The following is a 26,451-nucleotide window of genomic DNA, read 5'->3' on the forward strand; positions in this document are numbered from 1 at the left end:
TGTAACATTTTATAGTATTTTTATTTATTTTGTTAAATATGTTCTCCCCCCCCCATTACATTTTAATCAGTTCATGCTGTTTGCAAAGAAGGCACCAATCTGAATTGCTAAAGGCATTTTATCACATGGGTTCATATTAATAAAATGACAGGTCCAAGCCCTATCTCTAAATACAATTAGCAATTCTGCCCTAATATGAAAGTTACTGTTCAATAAATGCTTATCAAAGAGTTTTGAAAGTCATAGAAATGAGTGGATCAAAATCCCTTTGATTCATCTGGGATTATGGAAGTGATAACTTAGTTTAGTAAAAGTACCTATAGAAATGAACTGGTCCAACCATCCTGGAAAACAATTTGAAAATATGCCAAAAAGGCTATAAAACTGTGCATACCCTCTTGTCCCAGCCATACTAGAAGGTCTATGTCCTGAAAGATTAAAGAAAAAGGAAAAAGACCTAGTTGTGGACACATATTTATAGCAGCTCTTTTTGTGGTGACAAAGAACTGGAAATTGAGGGGAGATGCCCATCAGCTGGGAAATGGCTAAAAAAGTTATGGTATATGATTGTGATGGAATACTATTGTGCTATAAGAAATGATGAATTTCCTTTCAGAAAAACCTGGACAGACTTATCTGAACTGAGGCAAAGTGAAGGGAACAGAAGCAAGAGACCATCATACACAGCAACAGCAATACAATGATCTAAGACAATTCCAAAGGACCCATGATGAAAAATGCCTCCAGAGAAAGAACTGAGGGAGTCTGGATGCAGATTGAAGCATACTATTTTTCACTTTATTTTTTTATGGGGCTTTTTTGGTGTCTGCTTCCTTTCACAACATGACTAATATGAAAATATGTTTTGCATGACTGCACATGTATAATCTACAACAAATTGCTTGCCATCTCAAGGAGGGGGGAGGGGAGAGAATTTGAAACTCAAAATTTTTTTAAATGACATGCTAAAAATTGTTTTTACATGTAATTACAGAAAAATGAATTTTGCTTTGTTTCTTTAAAGAAATGGACTGGTTCATTCTAAAACTGGCAATCATTTGCAAATTTTAGGTACCTCCTAGTCTCAGAATAGTAAGATGAAGACCATTAAATACAAACAAGTATGGAATTTTTTTTTAATTTAGTAGTTTTTATATCCTGGACATTTTACAATAAATACAGATTTTTAACAAACTGTTAGGGATACACACATACATACACATACACACACACTTAATGTTTAGTTTTCAAAGTTTGTATATGTGTGTGAAAGGTATTTAAGCTGACCTTTGGACTTAATCAGCATAAGGATGCTTAGTATGGAAACTCCCTCCATTGATGCCTATTGGGAAACACTGCTTAAAATAACAGGAGTTGTGTCGAACACACATATAGACATATACACAAGTTATATGAGAGGTAGAACTTGTACCTAAGTCTTCTGAACTTCCAAAGCCAGCCCTCTTTCCAGCATGATATTCTTCCTCTTCTGGAAGACATCAGACTGAGTCTCATTTAAATACTACTCCATTCTCATCAAAGGGAGGGAGCAGTATATGCTCCTGGTGGTGTTATTTATAGACTGTATTTTGATGGCTGACTTAGGTGTAGAAAATCTAGTACCCAAACATTCACAGGTAAGCTGCTAAATTGGAGATAATTCATTTCCCAATGACACGTTTCAATTTTTGGAAAATAATTTTTTAAAAACTACTGCTTTCTGCCATGGCCACAAAATACATCTCTGATTTATATAAAACACTCATATCTAGTACAGATTCTCTAAAGAACTTTTCTTTTTTTAAGTTTAAAATTATCTCTGAGGAAGTTTGGCTTTTTGAAATGTGAAGATTCTGTTATTATTTGAAATTCATTATTTTGCTATAGCTTAAACAATTCCTCTATGGGAAAAAAAGATTGCCATGCCAATCCTAAGAGACTCTTCCAGGCTTCCCACCAAGTTTTCCAGAGGGAGTTGACACAACAGGTTGGAGCCCTTCATCCTTTTCTTCTAACACTGGAAGGTTACTGATAAGGCACTCTGGCTGTCCACCTGTACCTTATTCTTGGCCATATCATCAGCCCATTTTCTTTTCCTCTCATATTATCTTTGATAACATCTTTTACAAATGTTTTTCTGAGTCCCTCATTGCTTAGAAATCTAGCCTGTTCATATCCACTTCTTTGCCCTCAGCATGGGTATTAACTCATGTTAATTCTTCTGAGGCAGTTGTATTCCGTATCTCATTGCCACAGATCTGACTGTCACTACTTTAAAAAAGTAAAAATATATAAGACAACTCCCAAAGACTCATGATGGAAAGTGATATCCACATCCAGAGAAAGAGCTACAGAGTCTGAATGCAGAGTGAAGCAAACCACTTGCTCTCTCTCTTTTTCTCGATTTGTTTCCTCTTACCCATTGTTCATTCCATATGTTATAATCCTTCTTTACAACCTGACTAATGTTTAATGTGAAGCCATGGTGGGGGGGGAGGGGGGGAGAAAATTTGTAACTCATGGGTTTGTGGAACTAAATGTTGTAAACTAAAAGTAAATAAACTAATTTTTATTAAAAAGTAAAATCAAAATGGGTCTTCACTTTGTGAGAAGCGTGCTGTCAGTAAAGGAGCCCTGCAATTTTCTTAAGCCTGATCCCCTCCTTCTGAGCAGTGCTGGACCCGCCTTGTCCATCTGTACTTTTTCTCAGAGGTACACCAGTGTGCAAGTTACCTGGGTCAACTAATAATTTTGCTCTACCTTCAATATCCTACAGTGATGATCATGGTGTCTTTACTTCTAACACTAAGCTGACAAAGAATGGCTTGAAATTGATGGCATGAAACTAGAATGAGTTGGTTTCCCCACTTATAATCAATTTTGTCAGTTGATTCCTGAATATCATGCAACAAACATGTATTTTGTTGTTCTCTTTTTTAGTGTTTTAATTTTGTGATTTCTGACTCTAAATTTCTGCATTTTTACTGCAAAAGTGATGGTAGCTCTTAAAGAGCACACTCCAATGACATAGAAGTGTTACATTGTCTGTTGGTGGGGAAAAGCCAAGTGCTTCAAGGATCATTCAAGCCCACAATGCAGCAGGATCAGTCACACCAAAGCACAAAGTAAAGTGCAGCTGAAAATGAAAAAACCGTGCCAAGAACAAACTATTGTTGCAAACACCCTAATTAATCCTCAGAAAACAAGCAAAGCCGTTCAGAAGGCTCTGGCCTCTGGAGTCACTGTTACTGATGCTTCTAAAATGTGCAGTGTGGGCTTCTTATATACTTAGAACCGAAGACTGGAAAAAAGAGTAATTTTTACTGATCAAGTTCAGTTTTTCATTCAAGGCACCATCAGAAGTCTTAGTATGTCCTTGGGATCCAAGTACAATCAGAATATAAAAAAGGTGTAGGGATTTTTTTTTTTTACTTTCACTGGTCTGGAAATCTTGCCCCTATTGATGGAATATTAAACTGATAAATATACTGTAAAGCAGAATTGCTTCAGAATTAGAGAAGTTCCCAAATGGGAACCTCTCCAAATGGAGGGGAAATGCTGCAACCTGATCTAGCCACAGGTGATAAACTGATCAAGAAAGTTACCCAAGAAACAGAGCAAAGCTTGCTTCAATGGCCATGGAAACTTAACTTGTTTAAACACCAATAAAAACTTTATAGATCATATAATCAAGAATAAACTTAGGAAAATTGGGCTACTCAAAGTATACTTAATCTCAAATATGCTAAAAGTAGATTCATGATGAAAAATTAAATAACATGTCAAAAATTTATTCAACTCAATACCAAATACAAAATGCCAGTTTAGGACTGAGAGGATCTGGGTATTATCTTACATTTATTACCTGTGTGACTAAATGCAAGACACCTGACCTTTTCTGAGACTATTTCCTCCTCTGTATGTAAGAAAAGGAGCCAAAACAGATATCCAAGATTCCTTTCCATTTCACTTCTAAATCAAAGGATTACAGACTCACAATTGGAAGAGTTCAGAAGTCATCCAGTCCAAACCCCTCATTTTTCAGATAAGGAACCTAGGATCTAGAGGTTCCTTACTCAAGGTCATACAAGTAAATGAGGGTCAAAGATGGGATACGAACTCAGATCTACTGTCTCCAGTCAGCATTCTTCTTTTTGTACTGTGCTTCCTGTGCAATCTGTGGCATTTGTGAGCAAAAACACGATTCATAAATTGTTGTGGATAAAACAATACACATGTGTGCGTGCACACATGTGCCACCCAGAATTGGCAAATATTGTGCAGGCATGACAGCTGCTTTGGAATCACAAGACCCAAGTTAAAATTCTTGCTGCCACTTGCTACTATAAGTAAGCTTGGGGAAAGCATAACCTCTTTAGGATTCAGTTTCAGTTATAAAATACAGCATATGAACTAGATGTCCCCTTCCTGCCCCAGATCTATTACCCTACAATGTTTCAGGGATATACTCCACTGGCATAGCCTTTGCAAAATTATGGTAACTCTAAAACACCAGGGGAAGATTATCACTAAAGTCTCTCAGTGAATTCATGTGTTATCCCTAGTAAAATGCACTAAAGTTTCTCACATTTTACTGCATATTTTTCATCACAAACAAGTAATATAAGCAACATTAGAATATGGATACGTACTTCTGCCATTAGCCATTCACTCTTATGTATTATTAATAAAGAGCAGTCCCTACCAGCTTCCATTTGCCTACAAGTCGGCTGAATTTGATTTTAATTGCTACAAGCACAAGGCGGTCAACATGATATATACTTTCAAAAGTCTTCCACCCACCCTAAAAAACTGATGTATCAAGTAAAAGTAATCTGATGAAGAAGCTAGGGGTCTGAATGATGCTTTGAAAGAGGTGGCCAGGGCCCAGGGATACACATGTAAAAATATTCCTGGAAAAGGAGCCCAGTTCAAAAGTTGTAGTGGGGTTTCTATTTATCAAGGATCATTTAAAGATTTTCAAATGGTTTAAAAGTAATGTTCTCTTAATCACTTAAACCACCTGTCTTAGAAAAACAACTTATCTCATTCATCCTTAACCCATTTCTTCCTACCATCCTCATGGGACATCAGAATATACAGTTGTTTAGGATGCCATGCTTATTGATGAAGTTACTCAAAAGACTAAGAGACCACAGAGTTCTTTCAGATTCAGCTCCTAAATGACAAAAAGTATACACCAATCTTCACTGGACAATTATCTGACAAAGTTTAGCTGTTATCTCTTTTTATGCCCCCCCTACAAATGAATGTAAAATGCCATCTTGGGATCACTGTGACCAATTCCACAGTAAAATCCAAAGGCAAGAAAAGTCACATTGATAAGATACTTTCTTCTGCAATGAATGAATGAATGAATAAAAAAAAACAATAAATGATTATTATGTGCCAAGCTCTAGGCTAAGCACTGGAGAAAACTTGCCCCTAAGGACCTTATATTCTAATAGGGGAGGACAACACACACAGAAGTAGTGACCAAGAAGTGGTGTTTTTATTAGTCAATAAACATTTAATAATCATCTAATATGAGCCAGGTATCATGCTAGGTGCTGGAAATACAAAGAAAGACACAAAGTGCCTATTGTCAAGCTTTAAATCTAATGGGGGAAACAAAACAGAAACAACAGAGATAATCAAGAATGGGAAAGCATTAGCATTAAGGGAGATTGGGAAAGTCTTCCTGGAAAAAGGTTGGATTTTTTGCAACTAGGAAACAGAGATAATGAGGGAGAGATTTCCAGGCATGGAAGATGGCCAGTAAAAATGTCCATCAGTGAGAAGATGGGCATGTTCAAATAACAGCAAGGAGACCAGTGTCACTGGACTGCAGAATGTATGGGTGTTGAGCAGAGAAAGGGAGAGAAGAAAAGAGGTAAGAAGCCTGGAAAGGTAGAGACTGAGGCAGGTTATGAAGGGCTTTGAATGCCAAATGATATTATATTCAATCCGGGGAGTCAGCCACTGGAATTCACTTTGTGAGGGACTGGGGGAGTGGGAGGGGGGAATGAAGAGAAAGGGAAGGTAACATGATCAGACCTGAACTTTAGGAACATCACTGAGAACTGAGTGCAGGATGGACTGAAGCGGGGAGAGACTTCAGGCAAGAACTGCCAGCAGCTACTGCAATAGCCCAGCTGTGAGGTGATAAGGGCCTGCACCAGAATGAGGGCAGTGTCAGAGGAAAGAAAAGAACATATAAGAGAGATGCCAGGAAGGTAGAATCAAAAAGCCTGGGCAACAGATTGGATATGGGAGTGGAGGCGGAGAGAGTGAAGGATGACACCTAGGTTGTGAGCCTGGGTGACTTGGGAGGATGGTGGTAATCAACAGCATGGGGAAGTCAGTAAGAAGGAAAGGTTTTAAAACTAATGCTAACGAGCTCAATTTTGGACAATAAGTTAGAGAGGATTGTGTCTTGTTAGTTCTTCAACTACCTACTATTTGTTGTCTGTCTCCCTCTCTTGGCTCCTTCTCAAATAATATTCCCTTTAAGGTTAACAAAGTATTTTCCTCAAAACAACTCCATTAAATTGAGCAGTATTGACCTATTTTACAAGTGAGGAAAAGAGACTAAAGAGATAAAAAAAAAATGAGGGAGAACTCTATAAGCAAAATGCTGACAGCATGAGCTATACCATTTATTTTCTGTGCCAACTGGCTGGTGACTGGCCTTCATGAGTGGGATGTTTAGGAAGAGATGCTCTATCACTAAACACACAAAAAGCCACAATAACTGTCATCAAACCATGCACTTCAACTTTCACTGACAGCCTTCTTGCCTCCACCACCACTTTCTAGGATGGAGGGTACATTTCAAGGACTTTTCCAAACCCTGAGAAGGTCGTAAGACACAAAGAGCATTAAAAACTGGGACTAAGACAGATCAGAAAAGCTACAAGAGAACAAAGAATTAGCAAAGCAAAATAAGAAAGCACTAAAGCTCAAAACAAACCAAGGCTGGCAAAGGAAGCAAAGGACGATGAATAAGTTTTAAAAACTAACTTGCTCAAAGCAGACATGGCAATTACAACATGTAGGCCCAAGTGCTCAAATGCTCAACCCTTACTCTGGTCTTGGAAGAACAAAACAAAAAAATGGCTCATTAGATGACCTCCAAGACCATCTCACTACATATAAAAGAGCATCCAGTTGTCCTAAATGAATTTACATCATGAAGCCCTGACTACAGTATCCCAGGGAACTGAACATGACTACTGGGTCCTTGTCAGTGACCTCCAAAAGATCATGCAGAACTAGAGGTGCCACAGGACTAGGGAAATATGAAACGTGGAGTCTGTGAACTAAACTGGTAACCATAACTTGAAGTTGTGACAGAATTCTAGCACATATAAAAGAGATGGTTAGTGAACAACTACAAAAGGAAATGATGGTAGGAGCAAGGAAAGATTATGTCAAACTAATTTCATTTCCTTTTTTGATAAGGTACCTGACTGGTAAATCAAAGGAACTCTGTAGGTAAAGGATCATAGGTTTACAACTGGAAGGAACCTCAGATTATCTAGTTCAACAACCTCATTTTACAGATGAGGAAACTGAGTCTCAAAGAGGAAAAGATTTGTTATTTGTCACAGCTAATAACCAGAAAAGCCAGTGCCCAAACGCTGCAGCTCTGGCCATCCTTCTACTCCATTATGCTAAGCTGCCTAGATTCCAACAAAGAATCTGACAGTTTTTCATCCTACTCTTCAGGACTAGCAGAAGTAGCTAAATTTGGAACTGGTTGAATAACCAGACCCAAAGAGTGGATATCAATACTAGTTTATTACTACTAAGTAATAGTTCAATGACAACTTGGATAAAGGTATGGATGGTTATGTGCTTCTCAAAATCACAGGACACTAGAAGGGATTATTTATTTCTATAACACTATGACTTGTAAAGGCACTTTCCTCACAATTATGTGAAATAAGAAATACATCAAATAGTCTTATTACAGTCTCTAAGATTAAATAATTTGTTCATGATCACATAAGACAATAAGTGACAAAGGCAGATTTGAGCCTAGATTCTCTAACTCTAAAACTAGTATTCTATCCATTCTACCCTGATGCCTCGCATGTTCAATGATAAAACCCAGAAAACTAATGCTAGAATTAAAATATTGGCCTGAATAAAATTTGATAGGAAGGGGCGGCCAGGTAGCACAGCGAGTAAGAGCACCAGCTCCAGTGTTGGGATGACCTGGGGATTGAATTCCAGGCTCAGACACTTAGCACCCACCCAGAAACACCTGGCCATGTAACCTTGAGCAAGTTACTTAACCCCGATTGCTTAAAAAAAAAATTTTTGATAGGAATAAAAAAGCCTTACATGTGCATTCAAAATAAAAAACAAATTTTACCAGTACAAAATGAAAGTGTAGCCAGACATCAGTTCATCTGAAAAACACCTAAGCATTTTAGTCAACTACCAGCTCAAAATGAACCAACTGTGTGATATGGTAGCCAAAAATCACAAATACTGTCTTTGTCTACATGGAGAGAGGCATAAGGTACAAAATTAAGGAGAGCTACGTCTCACCATCCATTGGTCTATAGTAAGACAAGATGTGAGAAAAGCATTATTAAGCTAGAGAATATGGATATGGATAAAGTCAAAAAAGTAGTAAAGGGCCTTGTGATCATACACTATCAAGGTCTGTTGAAAGGCCTGTGGATACTAAATTGAAAAAAACTCCTGGGGGACGTGAAAGCAGTCTTGAAGTACTTCAAGAATAAGGGTTAGAACTGCCATCCAGAAGCAGGAAGGGCTACCAAGGTGTGGTGGGTTCTTCTTCCTTGAGATCTTCAAGCAGAGGCTAGATAATCACTTAGGTATGTTATAGTGAGGATTCTTTTCCTATTGAAGGGCTGAGTTAATGATAATGCTCTGCTTGGCCAGAGAGCTAAATCAGGAACAATAAGTGACTTACATAGAGTCTTGCAGCAAAGGCTAGATATCATTTGTCTGACATGATGTAGAGGCAATGCTCGTTCAAGTATAGGTTGGACTATGTGGTCCTTCCAATTTTCCAATATTGTGGTTCTATGAAATCTGAAGCCATGCATTTCTAAGTATATCTCCACAAGCACTATATCATAGGACAGTTTAACTATGGATATTTATAATGAAAAATCCAAGGCATGTAACCAAAATAGGAAGAAAAATGAGCCAGCATACACTGAGCATAATATTAAGGCAGGAAAAGTTTTAGGAATCTTTCCAATAAAAAATATTTTAGGGGCGGGTAGGTGGCACAGTAAATATAGCACCAGCCCTGGAATCCGGAGGACCTGAGTTCAAATCCAGCCTCAGATACTTAACATTTACTAACTGTGTGTCCTTGGGCAAAGTCACTTAACCCCAATTGCCCTGCCTTCCCCCCTCCAAAAAGAAAGAAAAAGAAATTTGGCAGTCAAAGAATATTTCATTTGTCACTTACATGAAATAACCTCATCCCCTAATACCAGACATACACAGGATCAAGAAAATATAGATATAATCTGCTCAACTACCACAATAAAAATTTAGTTGCAAACAGAACATGTTGAAAATACTTTTGTTAGCAGAACTGTATAGGCATGATTGAGAGAAAAGGCCACAAGTGGCTCTTAATACTAGCCAGATTAGCAAAATCTGCAACTCACTTCACCTTCATCCACTACATCCATAAGGTTCAAAACCTTAAGTGTAATGTATTCTGTGATTAAATGCAGTAAAAATTTTGTGCTGTATATAGTTATATGTGACTAATCCTAAATCTAAGAACTAATACAGCTCAACAACTTTTCTTCAATTTTATTGCTTTAGCTAGAAATAACCCCATCACAAATAATGCCAAAATGATTCTGGCAGCCAAAATAACTATCAAAGCCCAAAATCTTCTGTACTTTTGTCTGTAATAATTGCATAACAAATATCAGATATAAATTGTCATTTCAGGATTTTTAAATGAAGAATAAGGCAAGTTCAAAAGTCTAAGTTAGAAAAGAAGTTTTAGAGGTTTTGTACCTGAAAAAAACTATTATACTTTTCTATCTTGGGACAGAGAGGGAACTCCCTTAAAAACAATTTATGATTTAACATCCACTAAGACTTCTTTCAAGTAAAGTGCTATTAAAATAAAAATTAGCAGACTGGACTTTGAAGCCAAAAGGAGATTTAATCACTGAATTCTCAGAAAATCTGAATTGTAAGTAGCAAACTAGGGGAGAAGTTGGCAGTGATACCCTATGACACATAAGAACAGGGAGGTAAACAGACCCAAAGAGCTTTTTCGGCTTCCCCCTCATTTATCAGATGGCCCCATTCTCCTGTAGGTTTACTCACATGCTGTATTTCCTGCTGGCTGGCTCGGTAGTTTTTCTTGGTTAAATTGTCCACCAGGTAGCTGATTTGAGACAAGGCCAGCGAGAGCGAGTCAAGATTCATTGCTGGTTGGGGCGGAAGCAGGCGGCCGAGCCCGGCGCAAAATCACCATTATTCCCCTTTAGTCACCTCAGAGACAGGTTAATTCTTTCTTGTAATTAGCCTATATCTGATTTCTGTAGAATTTCTTCAATTCTTTACCAAGGATCTTATTCTGTTCTGAAACATGGCACCTGAAAGAGAATCAAAATTCCAAATGATACTTAATTTTTTTTTTTTAGAAATAAAAACCATACACACAAAAAAAATCTAAAAAAAAAAAAGTATACTTTACTTCCTGGCCATTTCCTCAAAAGCAAGCTACCAAGCTGTTTCCTCAACCCCCCTTCAGTTCTAGAATCAGGATCAAATAAACTGCAGCTCCCAAATTGCTCTGCCAAAGGGTATGTCAATCTACTACCCTGTGACTCCATTCACCATTCCTATAAACTGAACCAAAATACCTTTCCTCGGGTACCACTTCCCCCTGTATGTGTAGAATCTCACTCTTAAAATTTAAGCTCTGTAAGGATAAGAATGGTTTTCCTTTCTTTGTGTATCCTTATCACATGTCCTGATCTATATCTGGCCACTGGACCCAGATAGCCCCAGAAGAGAAAGTGAGGCTGATGACTTTTGCACAATCCCTCTCACTTAAACCCAATTCACTTGCATGCCATGGCATCACCTCCCCAATGTCAAGATCTTCTTCCAGAACAAAGGACAAACAACAATATCATATATACTATGCTTGGCACTTAAATGCTATTTAAATTCATAAATCTACATAAGAGATACAAAAATGGGGCAGGTACAAGAAAATAGAAATGAAACCATATTAGCTTTTCTTTTCAAATCTTGATAAAGAGGATTCACTACTTAAATTTCTACAAAATGATAGTCTCATATACTTTACTAGCATTAAGCACTTTGGACTTGGCTCAGACATAAGCAATTTGAAATACCACTGACAAATGGTAGTAACTACAGTGTTCTACCAAACAATATCCTGCCATTCACCAAGATTGTTTTCCACTATGTTAACAAGTTAACTCATTTTGTTACAATTTACATGTAATAGGAAAATATTTATTCCAATCTGTTAGGTGTAAAAAAAAAGAGAGAGAGAAAGACCCATTTATTCCACTTTTACTTAAGCTTCTTTTCAACTTTGCAAAATTAATAGATTACAAAGCAAAGAATACACAATTTAATTCACTTGGCTACCCAAGCACTTCCTAAGAGAGTCAGATAGTTCTGATTATTGTTTCCTTTAAGGTTCTATGTAGGACAGTAAAATACCTATTTGAACAGCAAGTCAGGACCATCAGAACCACATCCCTTCTAACTGTATAGAAGCTATTCAAATAGAAGAGAGCAAAATAACTAACAAAGAAAGTTCATCAGTTGAATTACAGCAACCTGGAGCAACACAGAGACTGCCAGATAGAGAGCTGCCAACACTCTAAGGAGCATTCACTGGTCACCCATCCCCTCTATTCCCAGAGTACCTGACACATCTTTATTGCTTTTGTTTTATACACTACTTTGCATAACTAGTTCAAAGACTAAAAGGTAGAAACCAGTTTTAATGACTTTGGTGGGGACAGTCTTATCCAGTGCCAACTCAGAAATGCAGACAACAAAGCAAAGAACTTGAGTTTCAGACTTAGCTGTCTGTCAATAATCAGTAGTTTAACCTTGGACAAATCATGAGTTCACTCTAGGCCTCACTTTCCTTATCAGTAAGATGAGAAGTTGGGAGGGAAGAGAAGATAACTAAAAAAAAAATTCCAACAAACTAATTCAGAAGAATCCTCAACCTTCATAATAGAAGCCTACTGCTGCATTAGAAAGAATACATTGTTCAGGAGACACAAAGCAAATGTTTGTTTACACAGAGTAAAGGGAGTAAAGGGTGGAAAGGAAATGGGGGGAGACATGCACAAGGATAAATGCAGGGTGGTGTACAAAGCACTGCTGCCTAAGGGAATAAATACTCAGGCTGTGAATCTCTTAAGTGAAAAGCAATAAGATATCCTAATATAAAAATATCAGTACTATAAGTTAGCAAAACCAACACCAGCTTGCTCAAAAATTGGTTTTAGGTCCACTGTGAAACTTCAAAGGCATATATATCTCTTGAAACGTTATATACGGCGGTTAAATTCTCAGAGCAGTTCACAAAAGTCTGGATAGAGAACTGTGCCAGTAAAACTTAACTACTGTGTGGTACAATGTTTCCATGGGAAATTACACTTGGAACTCGATATACAATTATGATATACAATCATTTTAAATAAGTAGAGAAGAGGAAAATATTTCAGATTCCCCAATTCACAAGGATATGAAGAGAAAACCAATGTGTACTGTAGAATGCTTTACAAATTGCCACATCTATAGAAGACAGGCCTATGGCAGTAGTTCAAAGTAAAACACTTATGCTTTAGGGTCTATATTGTCTAGAAGGGACCCATTTTTTGAAGCAAACATGGCCCATGAAATTTCAACCTAATAATACTTCAAGCTCCAAGTCACTTCAAAGCAATGACTATGATAAGCCAGAGAAACCATCATCTGGTCAAGATTCCTGTGACAGTGTCCAACATTATTAAAATCAGATCTTTCCCAGCCAAATAAGTATATCTTGCCATCTCCTACAAATTTAAATTATCTTGAGTTTCCCAACTCTAATACACCTCTCAATTCCCCATTAGGAACCTGCTTTGATAGTTTAATCTACAAATAAGAAATAGTCTTAGAAAGAAGTTAAGTCATCAATTCAAGATTTTTGGATGAATTGTCATTTTCTTAAGACACCCACTTTATAGGTATTAAAATACAATTATTATATAAAGAAATACCATGCCAAAAGAGATATATTCAAAAATGGACAGAGACTTATGAAACCTATTTATATAGAATTTCTCCTTTAATTAATTCACTGCATCCAAAACACAGGTTTGAAAAATGGGACAACAGGCTCCTTTTGTTGAGGTAGACCCATCCTAATTTTTGCAATTCAATTGTGTACAAGCTACTCAAGAATGTCCCCGGTCCTCAGTGACCTCACGACCTCACAATCTAGCAGAAAATGTAAGCAATGTTCACAAATAAATATAATATAAAATGGAGAGTATGAGAAAGTTAAAAGTGCTAGCTCAAGGGAATAGATTATTTCCAGCTAGTAGAAAAGAAGGTAGGGTTCAGATAATGTTTTGTTGTTCAGTCATGTCCAACTCTTGGTGACCTCATTTGGGGTTTTCTTAGTCGAGATACTAGAGAGGTTTGCCATTTCCTTCTCCAACTCATTCTACAGATGAGGAAACTGAGGCAAACAGGAATAAAAGTGCCTTGTCCAGGGTCACACAAAGAGTCTCAGGCCAGATTTGAACTCAGGAAGATGAGTCTTCCTGACTCCAGGTCCATCACTCTATCCACTTGTACCACTTAGCTGCCCCCATCTCATAAATAGCAAAGCTATTTTTTCACTACTATTCAATTTAATTCAAAGAACATGTATTAAGTACCTGCACTGTACTGGGGGAAATGCAAAGTTTCAATAATGAAGCTTAGTCTAATAGAAAATTACATATACAACCATAATTCATAAATGTATTAGAGAGCTGGCTTCAGGTTGACAAGGACCTTGAGTGAACTTTTTACTTGTTAAGCCAAAGGGAACCACTGAAGATATTTCAGTAAAATAACTAGAAATTACATTTAGAAGATTAGTACAATGGAGGTATGAGGAAGAAATTAGCTGCGGAAAAGGTAGGAAGACCTGTTAGAAGGTGAGTATAGTAAAGGAAGGTACTAAGAGTGGGAATAGAAGAGGGACAAATAATAGAGAGAGAACAAAATGAAAAAAATTAGGACCCAAGCTGGTTATGAGAAAGATCACACCAAAGTTTTAAACACAAGAAAATGAGTGAATAGTGCTGTAACAGAAATAGTGAGGATAAGAATATGAATAGTATGGTGAGTTTGGTAGGACATTTGAACATATGTATGTTATATATATTGTTATATTATATATATAGTTATATATATGTTATATATTATGTAGGTAGTTGGATAAATTTATCTGGAGCTCAGAAAAGAGGTTAGACTGAAGATAAAGTATACAAAACTCTATTAAAATTATAAATAAGCTATTGGAACTATGATCAATGGAGAAAATATAGAAGACCAACAAAAAGTTCAAAGATGAGAAATGGATAGAGATAGGAGGAAAACCAAAAGGGTAATGTGTCTGAAGACAAGGGAGAAGAGAGGGGAAGACTGTTCAGAGAAAGAGATAACTGACGTTGTCAAAAGGTATAGAGAATCAGGAAGAAATTTAAAGACAGTCATTAGATTTAGGGATTAGGAACTCACTAGTAATGTTTGAGATAGTTTCAGTCAGCATAGGGTAGGGGCAAGGAAGCCAAACAGTAACAAAAGTATGTGGGCATGACACTGAAGTCAATCAGGCAGAGAAAATTTTTTCAACAAGCTTAACCTATTTTTAAAAAAGATTCCCTTACTCAGCCACCCAGTCAGTACAGGCACTAGAAACAATAAATAAGACACTGACTTATCAGCTTAGACATTATGGTTTTAGAACTGATTTAATATGCGATCACCTGAAAATGTCTGCTTCAACAAGAATACCCAAGCCAATGAATCTTATTTGCATAAATAAAATTTATATCGTGTCAGATTAAAATATATCAATGAAATGCTCAACATGCCTTAACAGACTACGTGTTTCATTGAAGGGACAGCTGCAAACTGCATCTTATCCCCAACCTATACTTGTATACACTCAACAAAAGAATGGCTGTAACCTCTAAAAAAGGCAGCTAGATGGCACAGTAGATAAAGCTTGACTACAGGCCCCACATTCTAGTCACTACACCAGCTAGCTGGAGTCAGGAAGAACGGAAGTCAAATCTGATCTCAGATACTAAAGAGCTGTGTGACCTTGGGTGAGTCACTTTTCCTCGTCTGTAAAATGAACTGGGGAAGGAAATAGCAAACTATTCCAGTATCTTTGCCAAGAAAATCCTAAATGGGGTCACAAAGAGTCAGAAATTATTAAAATGACTGATCAAACCTCTGAAAAATATTTCCTTAACCAGAAGCAACAGTTACATTAGTTAGGTAAAGAGTAGTATTTGGTACCATATATTATAAAGTTGTTGAAGAGACCTTTAATGTCAGTGATTATGCACCATTACAACAGTTAACAGTTACAGCAGTTTGTATTTGGTTAGGCCAAAATCTAGTTCATAAAGTTTTTAATGCTCACAAATCACATGTGTTAATAAGAAATTTACTCATCCAAGGAAATGGATCTCTCTCCTTTCCCTCACTTTTGGAGCTAGGGTAGGGAAAGAAGATAGAAGATAAAATCCTTTAAGTTTGATCATAGAATCAAAACTTTCAAGTTGGAAAGGACCTTAAAGTTTATCAAATACAACCCTCCATTTTATTAAGAAAACTGAAGCCCAGCAAGGTTGACTTGCCCAGGATCACACACTAGTGTCTGAGGAGGGATTTAAACCCAGTCCTTCTGACTCCAAGATTGGTGCCCTATCTACTATGCCATGTTGTCTCATTTAAAGTCCTGGTTTTCTCATCTATCCAAAAATATTTATTGGGGGTGGGTGGTGCTGCCAATAGGACAAATTCCTAATGTCAGTCAGTAAACATTGTCGATGATACATAGTTCAACTTTAAGGTTATTTCTAGTATCTCTCCAACTCCCAAACACCATCTCTAAATGTCCCTGCTTCAGTCAGGGGATGAAAAACCTTTCTCCATTTTGCCCAAAACAAAAATTTCTGCCCTCTCCACAAGTACCAGCAACATTTTTGAAGTGTATGTTTCACCAGATGAACCTCTCCTGCCCCTTACTCCACAAACTCTAGGAGCTCCCTATTTCCTCTACTTGGCATTCAGAGAAACATCACACTGGCTCCAAACCACCTTTCTCTTCTTCCCGGCCATTTCTCCCCTATGCACTTAACATTTCATCTCCTGTCTTAAGGCATCTGCACCGGCTGCTCCCCACAGCTAGAATATGCTAGCTCCTCATCACTGCCACAAGTGCAGCTGTCTTCACTTAAAATTACTGCCTCCCTTCTAGACACTAGTAACTCAAGTACTGACTCCTTCGAATAAATTTACTGATTCCCCAGCTGTCAGGGACTCCCTCCCCAATCACTCTGTATACATCCTGTATTTCTTCAACTACCAATCTGCACTAGGCACCCTGAGTAGAACTGAATCTCAGTTCACTTTTGCATTTGTATTCCCAACTTCTACCAATACCTGGTACCTAAGTAGGAACTTAAATGTTTGTTCATTGCTTAAAACCCTTTTTCATACACCATATTCTTCAAAATTTTTCTAATCAGTACATTCATTCCCACAGTTACCACTAAAGTCCTGGGTCTCATCATGAAACAAAACATCGATAAACAAACATTTTCTAAACACCTTATCTGTCAAGCACTGTTAGGTGCTGGACATACAAATTCAAAAATGAAAACAGCCAAACAATTGGTGAGATACACATTCAGATAAGATATACACAGAATAAATACAAAGTGATGTGGGGGGGGGGGTGAGGAGGGAGAAGAAAACTATTAAAACTAGGGTGATATATGAGTTAGCTTTGCAGGAAGCTACAAGTGGAGCTGGGGAAAGTATTCCAGGCATGGGGAACAGACAGCGCCAAGAAGACAGGGAATATCATATACAAAGAATATCAAGCAAGCTAGAGCTGTCTGGAGCTGTGTGCTTGGGGGAGGGGAGAGATTGGAAAGAGATATAAATGTGTAATCAGACCAAAAAAGAGGCTAGAGCCAGATTGTGAAAGTCTTTAAATGCCACAAGTGTGTTATTTTATTCTAGAGGAAAACAGGGCACCACAGAAGCTTCTTGAGCAGAGGAGTGACAAATCAGACCAGTCCTTTACAGAATAATAATGGGGTAGTTGTATGGAGACTAAAGATGGGAGAGACTAGATGGAAGATTAATTCTAGGGGTGATGAGAATGTATATTACAGTGGAGAAAAGGGGATAGATGTAAGATGTTGAGGAATCTTTAAGCCTTACTACTTAGAAAAAGTCTCTAAGTTCCTAGAAATAGTGTAAAACAAGTTACTACTTAAAAAATAAAAACTGTACTATACAGTAGCTTAAAAAAGAAGCATGACTTCTTTGAGGCTCATCTATTAGTCATCTTAATGGTATAACTGTGACACTTTCAACTTTTAGTCCTGCACAAAACTACTTTAAAAAAAATAATCACTACAACTCTGTTTCCATTCCTTTTTTTTTTCTTTTAAACACATACTGGCTATCAAAATGGTTCCTATATTTAACTTTCCATTACTAATGGAGGGATAACTATGAATAACTCAAACATGGTTGGCCAAAATAATGTATATACATACATGAAAGGCACTGAATAGCTTTTATCTTTTTCTAGGCAGGGTTAAGAAGCTATATAGAATAAATGTGCTTAACTATAGGAATGTTAAGTTTGAAATTAAGAATTTGCCAGGAATATGCCATTAAAGTAAATAATCAAGAAATGGCTCTATACAGCAAAGAGAATATGCCACTTTAAGCATTTTGCTTTGCTCAACTAAAAATACAAGCCAATATTTTTTTTAATTTCAAGTTCTACTAACACCAAACCAGATTACCTAGTAGTGCTTTGTGAATCTTAACATATTTTGCACAACACGTGGCAGGGTGATGCAGTAGAAAGAGCTGGCCTCAGAGTCACAACCTGGGTTCAAATTCTGACTAGGACACACATGGTTAAGTGAATCAGCCAGTGACTTAACCTTTCAGTGCAGCAGACAACTAAAACAGACTAAAAGGCTTATCAATGTATCTGCAATGATAAACGGAGTTTAGGAATTCGTTTTATTTATCAGAGCAGATAATTTACTTAAGTTCCCTCACACTAGAAAAAGATTAAGAAATAAGAGGATGCCAGGAAGGTTAAGCAGCCTGCCTCCAAGATGGGGGGGGGGAAGGGAAGGAGACTGGAACAATTCTTACCTCCAATACCTCACTACAGTTTTCAAATGGATATCTAAATAGCATGTTTTCCAGCATTTATCCTTTAAGCTAGATTTTCCAACAATATAATATGTATAAGACTGTAAGATGTCAATAGCTGTAGTATATTCTTCAATTAACTTAATTAAAAGAAAGTGGTCACCCTAGAAATCCACATAGACCAAGAAGCAGGGCAGAACAATAGAAAATAATACCAAGTCAGCAGCCCTAGATTAGGATTCACACTCCAAGTAAACATTGCCTCAAGGAGGGCTTATTGGTTTAAGTTTAAGTTCTTACATTACAATTATTATTTTAATACAATTCTTTCTCCCTTAAATAGCTTTTCTACCAGAACCTACTTCCTTTCTTAGAGGAGTCACAAAATACAACAAAATTAAGCATTAAATACTCATACTTATCTTAAGAGACTGCCTTTTCATATATTAGCATGTTTCTTAATTTCTCTAGGAAAAATCATGACATGGGATGGCACCAGATAAGGCTACAGTAGAACTCAAAAAGTAAAATAACTAGAGATAATTCTTATTTTAAGAATACACACAATGACAGATAATTCTACTTTCCATGGTATATGGAAAGATGCACTGTGCAGTGAGCTGCATGTGTTACAACACCAGGCATCATGGTGCACAGCAACATAAACTTTTAAATGCATACTGGCTATCAAAATATTTGATAAAAAAACTTCAACACTTGCTTTGGATACACAAATTAACCATCCCACTCCACTACACTCCAAATTGTGTAGTTTAGTGATAATAAATGTGTTCCTGTCTAGGTGCAAACCTGGACAAATTACCTTATGATCAGTTTTGTGACCATTCAACAACTCAAGTTTTACCTTCTTACCTTCAACTTGTATAATGTCAATGCTCCCACTTTAACTTCCAGAGTCAGATTATTCAAAAAGTCATCAATGAATTTACACCACCACAACAGGAAGGAAAGAAAAGCCACACATAAACAGGTAATACTAAAATGCACTGATTCCTACTAGAGAATACCATTCTCACCAAAACAGAATGATATCCAACAAACATTTGAGCTCTTCATCTGAGCATGGCGCCTGCCCTTAGAGAGTTTACCAAGTGAAGTCACCAGCTAGTGGAAGTATAAAAAAAAAACTACAGGCAGTATAAAATGTTCAAGGGAGTTAAGGTTAATGCAATCATTTCTATACTGCCTCCTCTTCAAGGAGGTCAGTGAGAGGGATTGTGAATTGTCCTCCATACAACAGAACATAGACTGGGCCAAAAGATACAAATAAAATGCTAAAGGAACAGAGAATGAGAGGTGATGTCTGGTTTGAAAAAGAGAAGAAACAAGAAAGCTTGGTCATGGAAATTGTATTTGAGCTGGTCCTTGAAAGATCAGTAGGATTTCAACAGGTGGGCAGAACATGCTAGGCAAAAAGAATATCAACAATGACAGGGAGGAGGAAAAAGTTTGGCTAAAGCCAAGTGTGAAGGGGAGTAATGAGAGATAAACCTAGAATTAGGATCAGCTTAGATTTGTAGGAGTTCTACTGCCAGGGTTCTTAACCCAGAGTCCATGAACTTTTATCTTTTATTTCAATATAACTGGCTTCCTTTGTAATCCTATGTATTTTATTTTACCTATCTAAAAACTTTATTCTGAGAAGGGGTTCATAGATTTCATCAGATAGCCAATGGGGTCCAAAACACACAAAAAAGGGTTAAGAACCCCTGATCTAAAACCAACCTAGAATTTGGGCTTTATGTGCTAAGAAAGAGAAATCCTCAGAAGATTATTTAAGTAGAATACCATGATCCAACGAAGGAGAGAAATGGAGACAAGTAACTATGATGTAGTGTGATGGAACCAAGCATTAACCTTGTTTTTTATGCAATAACTAACAACAATAGCTATCATTTACATAACACCTCCTATGTGCCAGACACTTGGCTAGGAGAGCTTTGCAAATTTTAACCCATTTATCCTCACACTATCCTAGTAAGTGTTATTATCACCCCCATTTTACAGTAGAAGAAAGTGAGGCAGAGATTAAGTGACTTGCCTAGGAACACCCAATTAGTAAGTGCCTGAATCTGAATTTGAACTCTGGACTTCCTAACTCCGGGTGGAGTACTGTATCCACTGAACCACCTAATTGTCCTTTTCTGTAGAAGGACTAGTTAAGAGGGTATTGGGGGACTGAGTAAGAGAAATGGAGAGAACAACAACAGCATAAATTAGGGTGATATCAGTTCTTAAAAATGGTACCTTGGACATTATCTTGGGAGGAAGGATCATAGTATCACCCACTTCATGTTGGGCCATCACCAATTGTCTTGACTTTTATCTTACCATTGAACTCTGAAAGAGGATAGGCTGTGGGTTTTTCAGAGCTCTGCCTCACTTAAATCCAATTCACACGTGTCAAAATATCACCTTCCTAATGTCATTAGTCCTCTTGGAGAATGAAGGACAGTATCAGAGTTAGAACTAAAGGGGGGTTAGAGGTTATCTAGTATAACATCTCCCTGTACAGATAAAGAAACTTAGACCCAAGGAGATTAAGGAGAGGGATAAGGTGAGAAGTTAGTCTAGAACAGAACTTCAGGAAATAAACATAAAACCACCACAGAGAACAACAGCTAATACCCAGAAGAGTCCAAATTGAAGTACATTTTCTGTAAGGGGAGGATGCAATTGGCTGTTTGCAAAATCACACTGTGTGGGTTATGCCAAGGTCCAGAACATTTCAAAGCCCCTAAGGTCCATAATGGTGAAGAGTTCTAACTATCAATACAAGAAAAAACACGTAGATGAAGGATATCTACTGTCCAGATTATAAATAAGCAACCCATAGAGCGGTTCAAGCAGTATATACTTCTGGGACAAACATTCTACACTTAAAATGAAACAACTGGACCCAGAATTAAAGATGAGAAAGATAAGCAGGATGGTAATTGGGAAACTGCAAACAACTTCAAAGAATCCAAGCTTCTCCTGAAACAAAGGTCCGTCTTCTTATCAACAGACTTCCAGTGATGCTGTACAATCCAATGACTTTAAATCACTATCTTAAAAGTATTAAAGTTGCAGGTCATCCAAAGAGTAATGGAGAGGCATATGATGAGAGTAAGCAGCAGCATACTACTAAAGAAACCTGGGGGAGCATTAGTATAAATGGTAAAGGGTGTCACAGCACTGACTAGAAAGGAAGACACAGATCATTCAATCAATAAGTCATGAAGCACTTTAGTGATGTGGAAGGCATTGTGGCAAGAGCTGGGGGTGGTACCAAGAGAAGCAAAAACTGAGAAATAATAAAGGGAACCACCACCAGAGGCTCAAAGGAGCTGCAGGAAGACCCCAGCACATCAGCTCAACTTCTCTTGAAGGATTTACCAGAGCACAGGGACAAGAGTTACACAGGCTAAGAAAGTGGAGGTGGGAAGGGGATTCAATCTGCACTATAAAAAGAAGTACTTACATGGATAAAACTTCACAGATCCCTGTTCAGTAATAAAGGCTGAAAGCAATACAATTTAATACCAATCTGCTCCTAAGAAAATGATAGAAAGACTCTGGGCGTGGGAATCTTTTTTTGAGCAACTCATTTATAAAGCAATATAAAAGTCACAGGTGTGTTAATATTCCAAAACAATCTAAAGTACTTGGCAAAAATTATTTTAAGTATAAAGTACCAATAATATATGGACTAGTCACTTTGCATCATCAAGGCTCCTATTCTTATCTCAGGTACCTAGACAGACAGACAGAGAGATAGAGATATGTAGATTATAACAAATAAATTTAAAGTCCTATTTTAAACCAAAAAAAAAAAAACCCAATGAAAATTAAGTTAAATTTAAGGTAATATTGCATCTCAAAACTACCAACTGTCTATCTTGATCCAAACCTCACACCTCTTCTATTGGCATAAGCCTCAAAAGCCTTTTCCTATCCCACTACATCCTTACTAACTTACAAATAATCACTTACTAACCTACAACTAAATTAGCTGCCTGGGTGAGGAAACGTTTAGCTATTAATCTGTGGCCTCCTAAATACATTTATGCAGAAGAGAAAATGCTGCAGAAAATAAAAACTGAGAATACATGGATAAATTTCAGCTAGAAATTCTGACACTAAAAAAACTTTCCTGCAATTTGCTATCCTCTGATCCATTTAACATTTTAGGAGTCTTTTAGTAACTATGACAAGCACTGAAATAAACCAGAAATATTTACTCTAGTTTTAAGCAGTAACTCTACTATAGTCATAACAAAACTTCCTCACATTCCTGCTTTTCTCCCATTATAGCTATTTGCTCAAAAATTCTTACAAGTCTACGTATAACTACAAGCTTCCCTACACACACCATTGTTCAAAGGACAAGTTTAGTTTATTTGATTTTACTTTAAAATATGCACACTTAAGAGACTTTGCAAATGAAAATTTAGTTGATTTTAATGGCTGATCAGAAAAAAAAGCACTTCTATCAATCTTATCCTTAACCTCTGCTTTTTAAAAGTTAACCAAAGATTCAAGATTTAAGCAGAAATAGCATTACTAATTTTTCGATCTTCATTGCTGAGATTGATGTTAAGGCTCAGTAGGATGCCATTTTGAAGTTTCCCTACAAAAAATTCAGATTGGTTTGAGGACTTAGATCAGGAATGCATAGTAAATGCAGAAATTTAGAATGTTGGTACATCAGCCAATTTTTTTTTTAAGGTTCCTGAAAACCACATGTTGTTCTATTACCATAAGAAATATACCAAATTCCTAAAGAGGCCATTTTAAAATGGCAGCCTACCACTTGTTACTTCCAGAAGTGCAAATATTTTTAAATGTTCAGTTTTGTTTATAAAAAAAAAAAAGCTGACTAAAAGCATAATACTAGTATCATACCAAATAAATTTCCCTCTTTTGGAAAGAATACTACCAACTTCCTGATTGACACCTTGTCTAAAATCTGGTAGGTCACAAATTTTAGGAAGTATAAAACTAGGCAATAAGATCCAGAACTCAGTATCTGGCTTAACAAAAACTGCAATTACACTTAAGAGAAAGACTATATTTTTTAATTTGGTAAAGGATATTTTGGAGAGAGGGGTTAAGTGGCTACTTCATTTAAAGTATATCTTAAATAACAAGATTTTGCATTTTCACAATGCTGAAAAATTCATGGGATGTGTGTGTTTCAAAGGTCTTCAATGTGAAGCTGAAATGTTGGGATTGCAGAGAACTTTAGTTATTCCTTGCAGATGTTCCACTTTTGGTACCTAACACTTATTAAACTTCTTTTAAAAAGTCCGGGACCCAAAATGCTGTTGCCAAAAGAACTGTATGTTCAAGTTAGTTTTCCCCAAAATGCTTCCATTAGAGTTGAGATACTCAAGAAAGGCCTTAAAACCTACTGGAAGTGCAAATAAGGAGTTTTAGTTTCATTCTTTCTCAGAAAAACAATGTAACAAGTTTCAGTCTCCTGAAATGAGAGCTATTAACAGTAACTACCATGTTTCCCCGATAATAAGACACTGTCTTATTATTTTTTTTTTTTTGGACAGAAAAACACCAGAGGGCTTATTTTCAGGGGAGGGCTTATCTTAATGAACATTGACAGCAATTTTAATAAACAGGTAAATGTGAACAAAAAAAAATGTACCTTTATTCAATAAGCAAATCACTGGGGAAGAACAGGATGACGCGCTCACTGCTGCAGCTCTGATTGGATGCAGCTCGGAGCGCGGCGTGCGTGGGGGGGGGGGGACGGTGCATACAGAGGGTACCGTAATGTAGCGTGTAGCACAGGGGATCACCTTCACTACAGTAGCAATCTAAATAGGGCTTATTTTCGGGGGAGGGCTTATTTTTGGGGAAACACAGTATGTCACATTAACCCTCTGCTAATAAACTATGTGTGGCCAGTCTTTGGTATATAATTCTAATATGGATCACAGAAATCTGGCCTCTCCAAAAATTGTTTTAATTTTTTAAGCTTTTTTATCCTCCATGTAACCAAAGTATCTACTATTTCTTTTTAAATCTCAGACAAATCCAAGTAACCTAATGATGGCATGACAAGCAGAGAGAAGGAGCTATCACTGGGGGGGGGGGGGGGGGGAGGGGGTAGGTTTTGAGATTCCCCTTACCTGGCTCACTAATCACCGGAAAGCCCCCCCCCCCAATGGCGTTGGGGCCTCCATGACAAGCAGCTTTGTTTCTAGAGGATTTCCCTTTTTTACTTTTCCTGGTATGCCCGAGGCCTGGCACACTTAGTGCCAGGGCGTATCTACTATAAAAAGGTCTGGAGGAGGACCTGAAGGATTAGCACATAGTAGGCTCTTACTAAGTGCTGGCTGGTTTGACTATAAAAAGCAAAGTCTAGAGAGAGACTTGAAGGACAAACACACACAGTAGGCACTAAGGGCACGGTCTGGAGAAGAACCCCATTGACTTGCACACAGTAGGCACTTACTAAGTGACAGCAGAGAACAAGTTTCAGAGAGGGGCCTCAGAAGCTGGCACACGGTAGGTCCTTGGTGCCGGGGCTTATACACTATAAAAAGGTCTCTGGGGGAAGCCGAAGGACTGGCACACAGTAGGCTTACAAGTGCTAGCTGGCTTGACTACCATAAAAAGCAAAGTGTGGAATGAGACCCGGAGGTCAGACACACCGCAGGCACTAGGTGACAGCGGCTCCAAGGCCCGGCACACAGTAGGCGCTTTGCCGAGCGTGCCCCAGCGGAGCCGGCTACAGAGAAGGCCGCAGGCGGCTGGGCAGCAGCGGCTTCGACTGCACAGAGGCCTGCGAGTGTCACGGGAAGGGAGGAGGGGGCGGCCGGGAGCCCCCCGCGGGGCGGGGCGGGGGCGGCACTTGTGAGTGCGTGTTCGCGCGCGCGCGTGGACGTGAGGACGCGCGGCTGTCGAGCAGGACCAGGTGGGGGCCGCCCTCCTCTCCCAGGGAAGCCGGACCGCCGGGGCCCCCGGCGCTGACAACGTGCGCGGCGGGGCGGGCGCCCCTCGGGCCCGGGGCATAGGCGCTGTCCAGCCCAAGTCCCGGCCCCCCAGCGCTCCAGCCCCGGGGCCTTCCCGCCGGGCCCCGAGCGGGGGAGTAGCGGGCCGGGCCCCGGGCCCTTCCCCGCTCGCCTACCTTCGCGGCCCGGGAAGAGGCGCCTCCGATGGCCACGGGACACCGCCCCCCCCCCTTGCTCCCCTCCCCCAGCCCTCGTCCGCGTTCCAGAGCTGACGCGGCGGGCGACTCGCCGGGGCCCCGCTCCGGCCGGGCTCACCTCAGGCGGCTCCGGGGGCGCTGGACACAGGCTCCTGGGTCCGGGCTCTCCCTCTCCTCGTCCCTCCTCCCCCTCCTCTCTCTCTCTCCTCTCTCTCTCTCGCTCACTCACTCCCTCTCTCTCTCTCTCTCTTTTCTCTCTCTCTCTTTCTCTCCTCTCTCTCTCTCTCTCTCTCTTCTCCCTCTCTCTCTCTCTTCTTCGGTTAACTCCGCTTGTTTCTCGACAAAATGGCGCCGGAGGTCGCGCGCTCACGTCGCGGCCTTTCCCCTCCCCGTTTCCATTTCACCATTCGCTGCCTGCACGGGGCGGGAGGTCCTGGACCTGGACCAATCACAGTTTCAGGCCTGTGACTTTTCTCCAATGAGCGATCAGGGACCGCGGATTTAAACCAATCACATGCTATCACTCGAGGAAAGTAAGGAAGAAGCCCGGCTCTTTCTATCAACCACCAATCCAAACTAATCTTTCGCGGGTCTTGGCCAATGGCCGCTCACTGGTCCCTTGGGAACTGGAGTCAGGCCGCTCGCGCCTGCGCTCGTGAATTAGACCAATGAGAGTGCGCCTATGCTTCGATTTGGGGCTTCTCGGACATCCCGCCTGCTCTCTAGAGCTTCGACCAATAGAATTGCGGCGCTGCATGCCTGAGCAACAATAAATGGGG

The 26,451-nt window shown here is 38.8% G+C and overlaps 1 protein-coding gene across 8 annotated transcripts in view; it reads right to left on the reverse strand.

The window, feature by feature from the left end:
• The window catches only part of CNOT1 (CCR4-NOT transcription complex subunit 1), a 94,471-nt gene extending 68,394 nt beyond the window's left edge, over window positions 1-26,077 (reverse strand). For 7 of the 8 annotated variants that reach the window (XM_069087616.1, XM_069087614.1, XM_069087610.1 and 4 more), the window contains exons 1-2: window positions 25,791-26,076; window positions 10,351-10,622 (exon numbers count right to left, since the gene is read on the reverse strand). In XM_069087616.1, coding sequence (XP_068943717.1) covers window positions 10,351-10,452 — 102 coding nt within the window. In that variant the 5' untranslated portion in view covers window positions 10,453-10,622; window positions 25,791-26,076. Of the gene's footprint in view, window positions 1-10,350; window positions 10,623-25,790 lie in introns of all 8 variants that reach the window. The other variant, XM_069087612.1, reaches the window with a different exon arrangement.
• Between the last annotated feature and the right edge of the window lie 374 nt (window positions 26,078-26,451).

Source organism: Petaurus breviceps, unplaced genomic scaffold, assembly GCF_028583685.1.
Source record: "Petaurus breviceps papuanus isolate PSGF00001 unplaced genomic scaffold, PetGlider_PUasm1.0 182, whole genome shotgun sequence".
NCBI classification, from domain to species: Eukaryota; Metazoa; Chordata; class Mammalia; order Diprotodontia; family Petauridae; genus Petaurus; species Petaurus breviceps.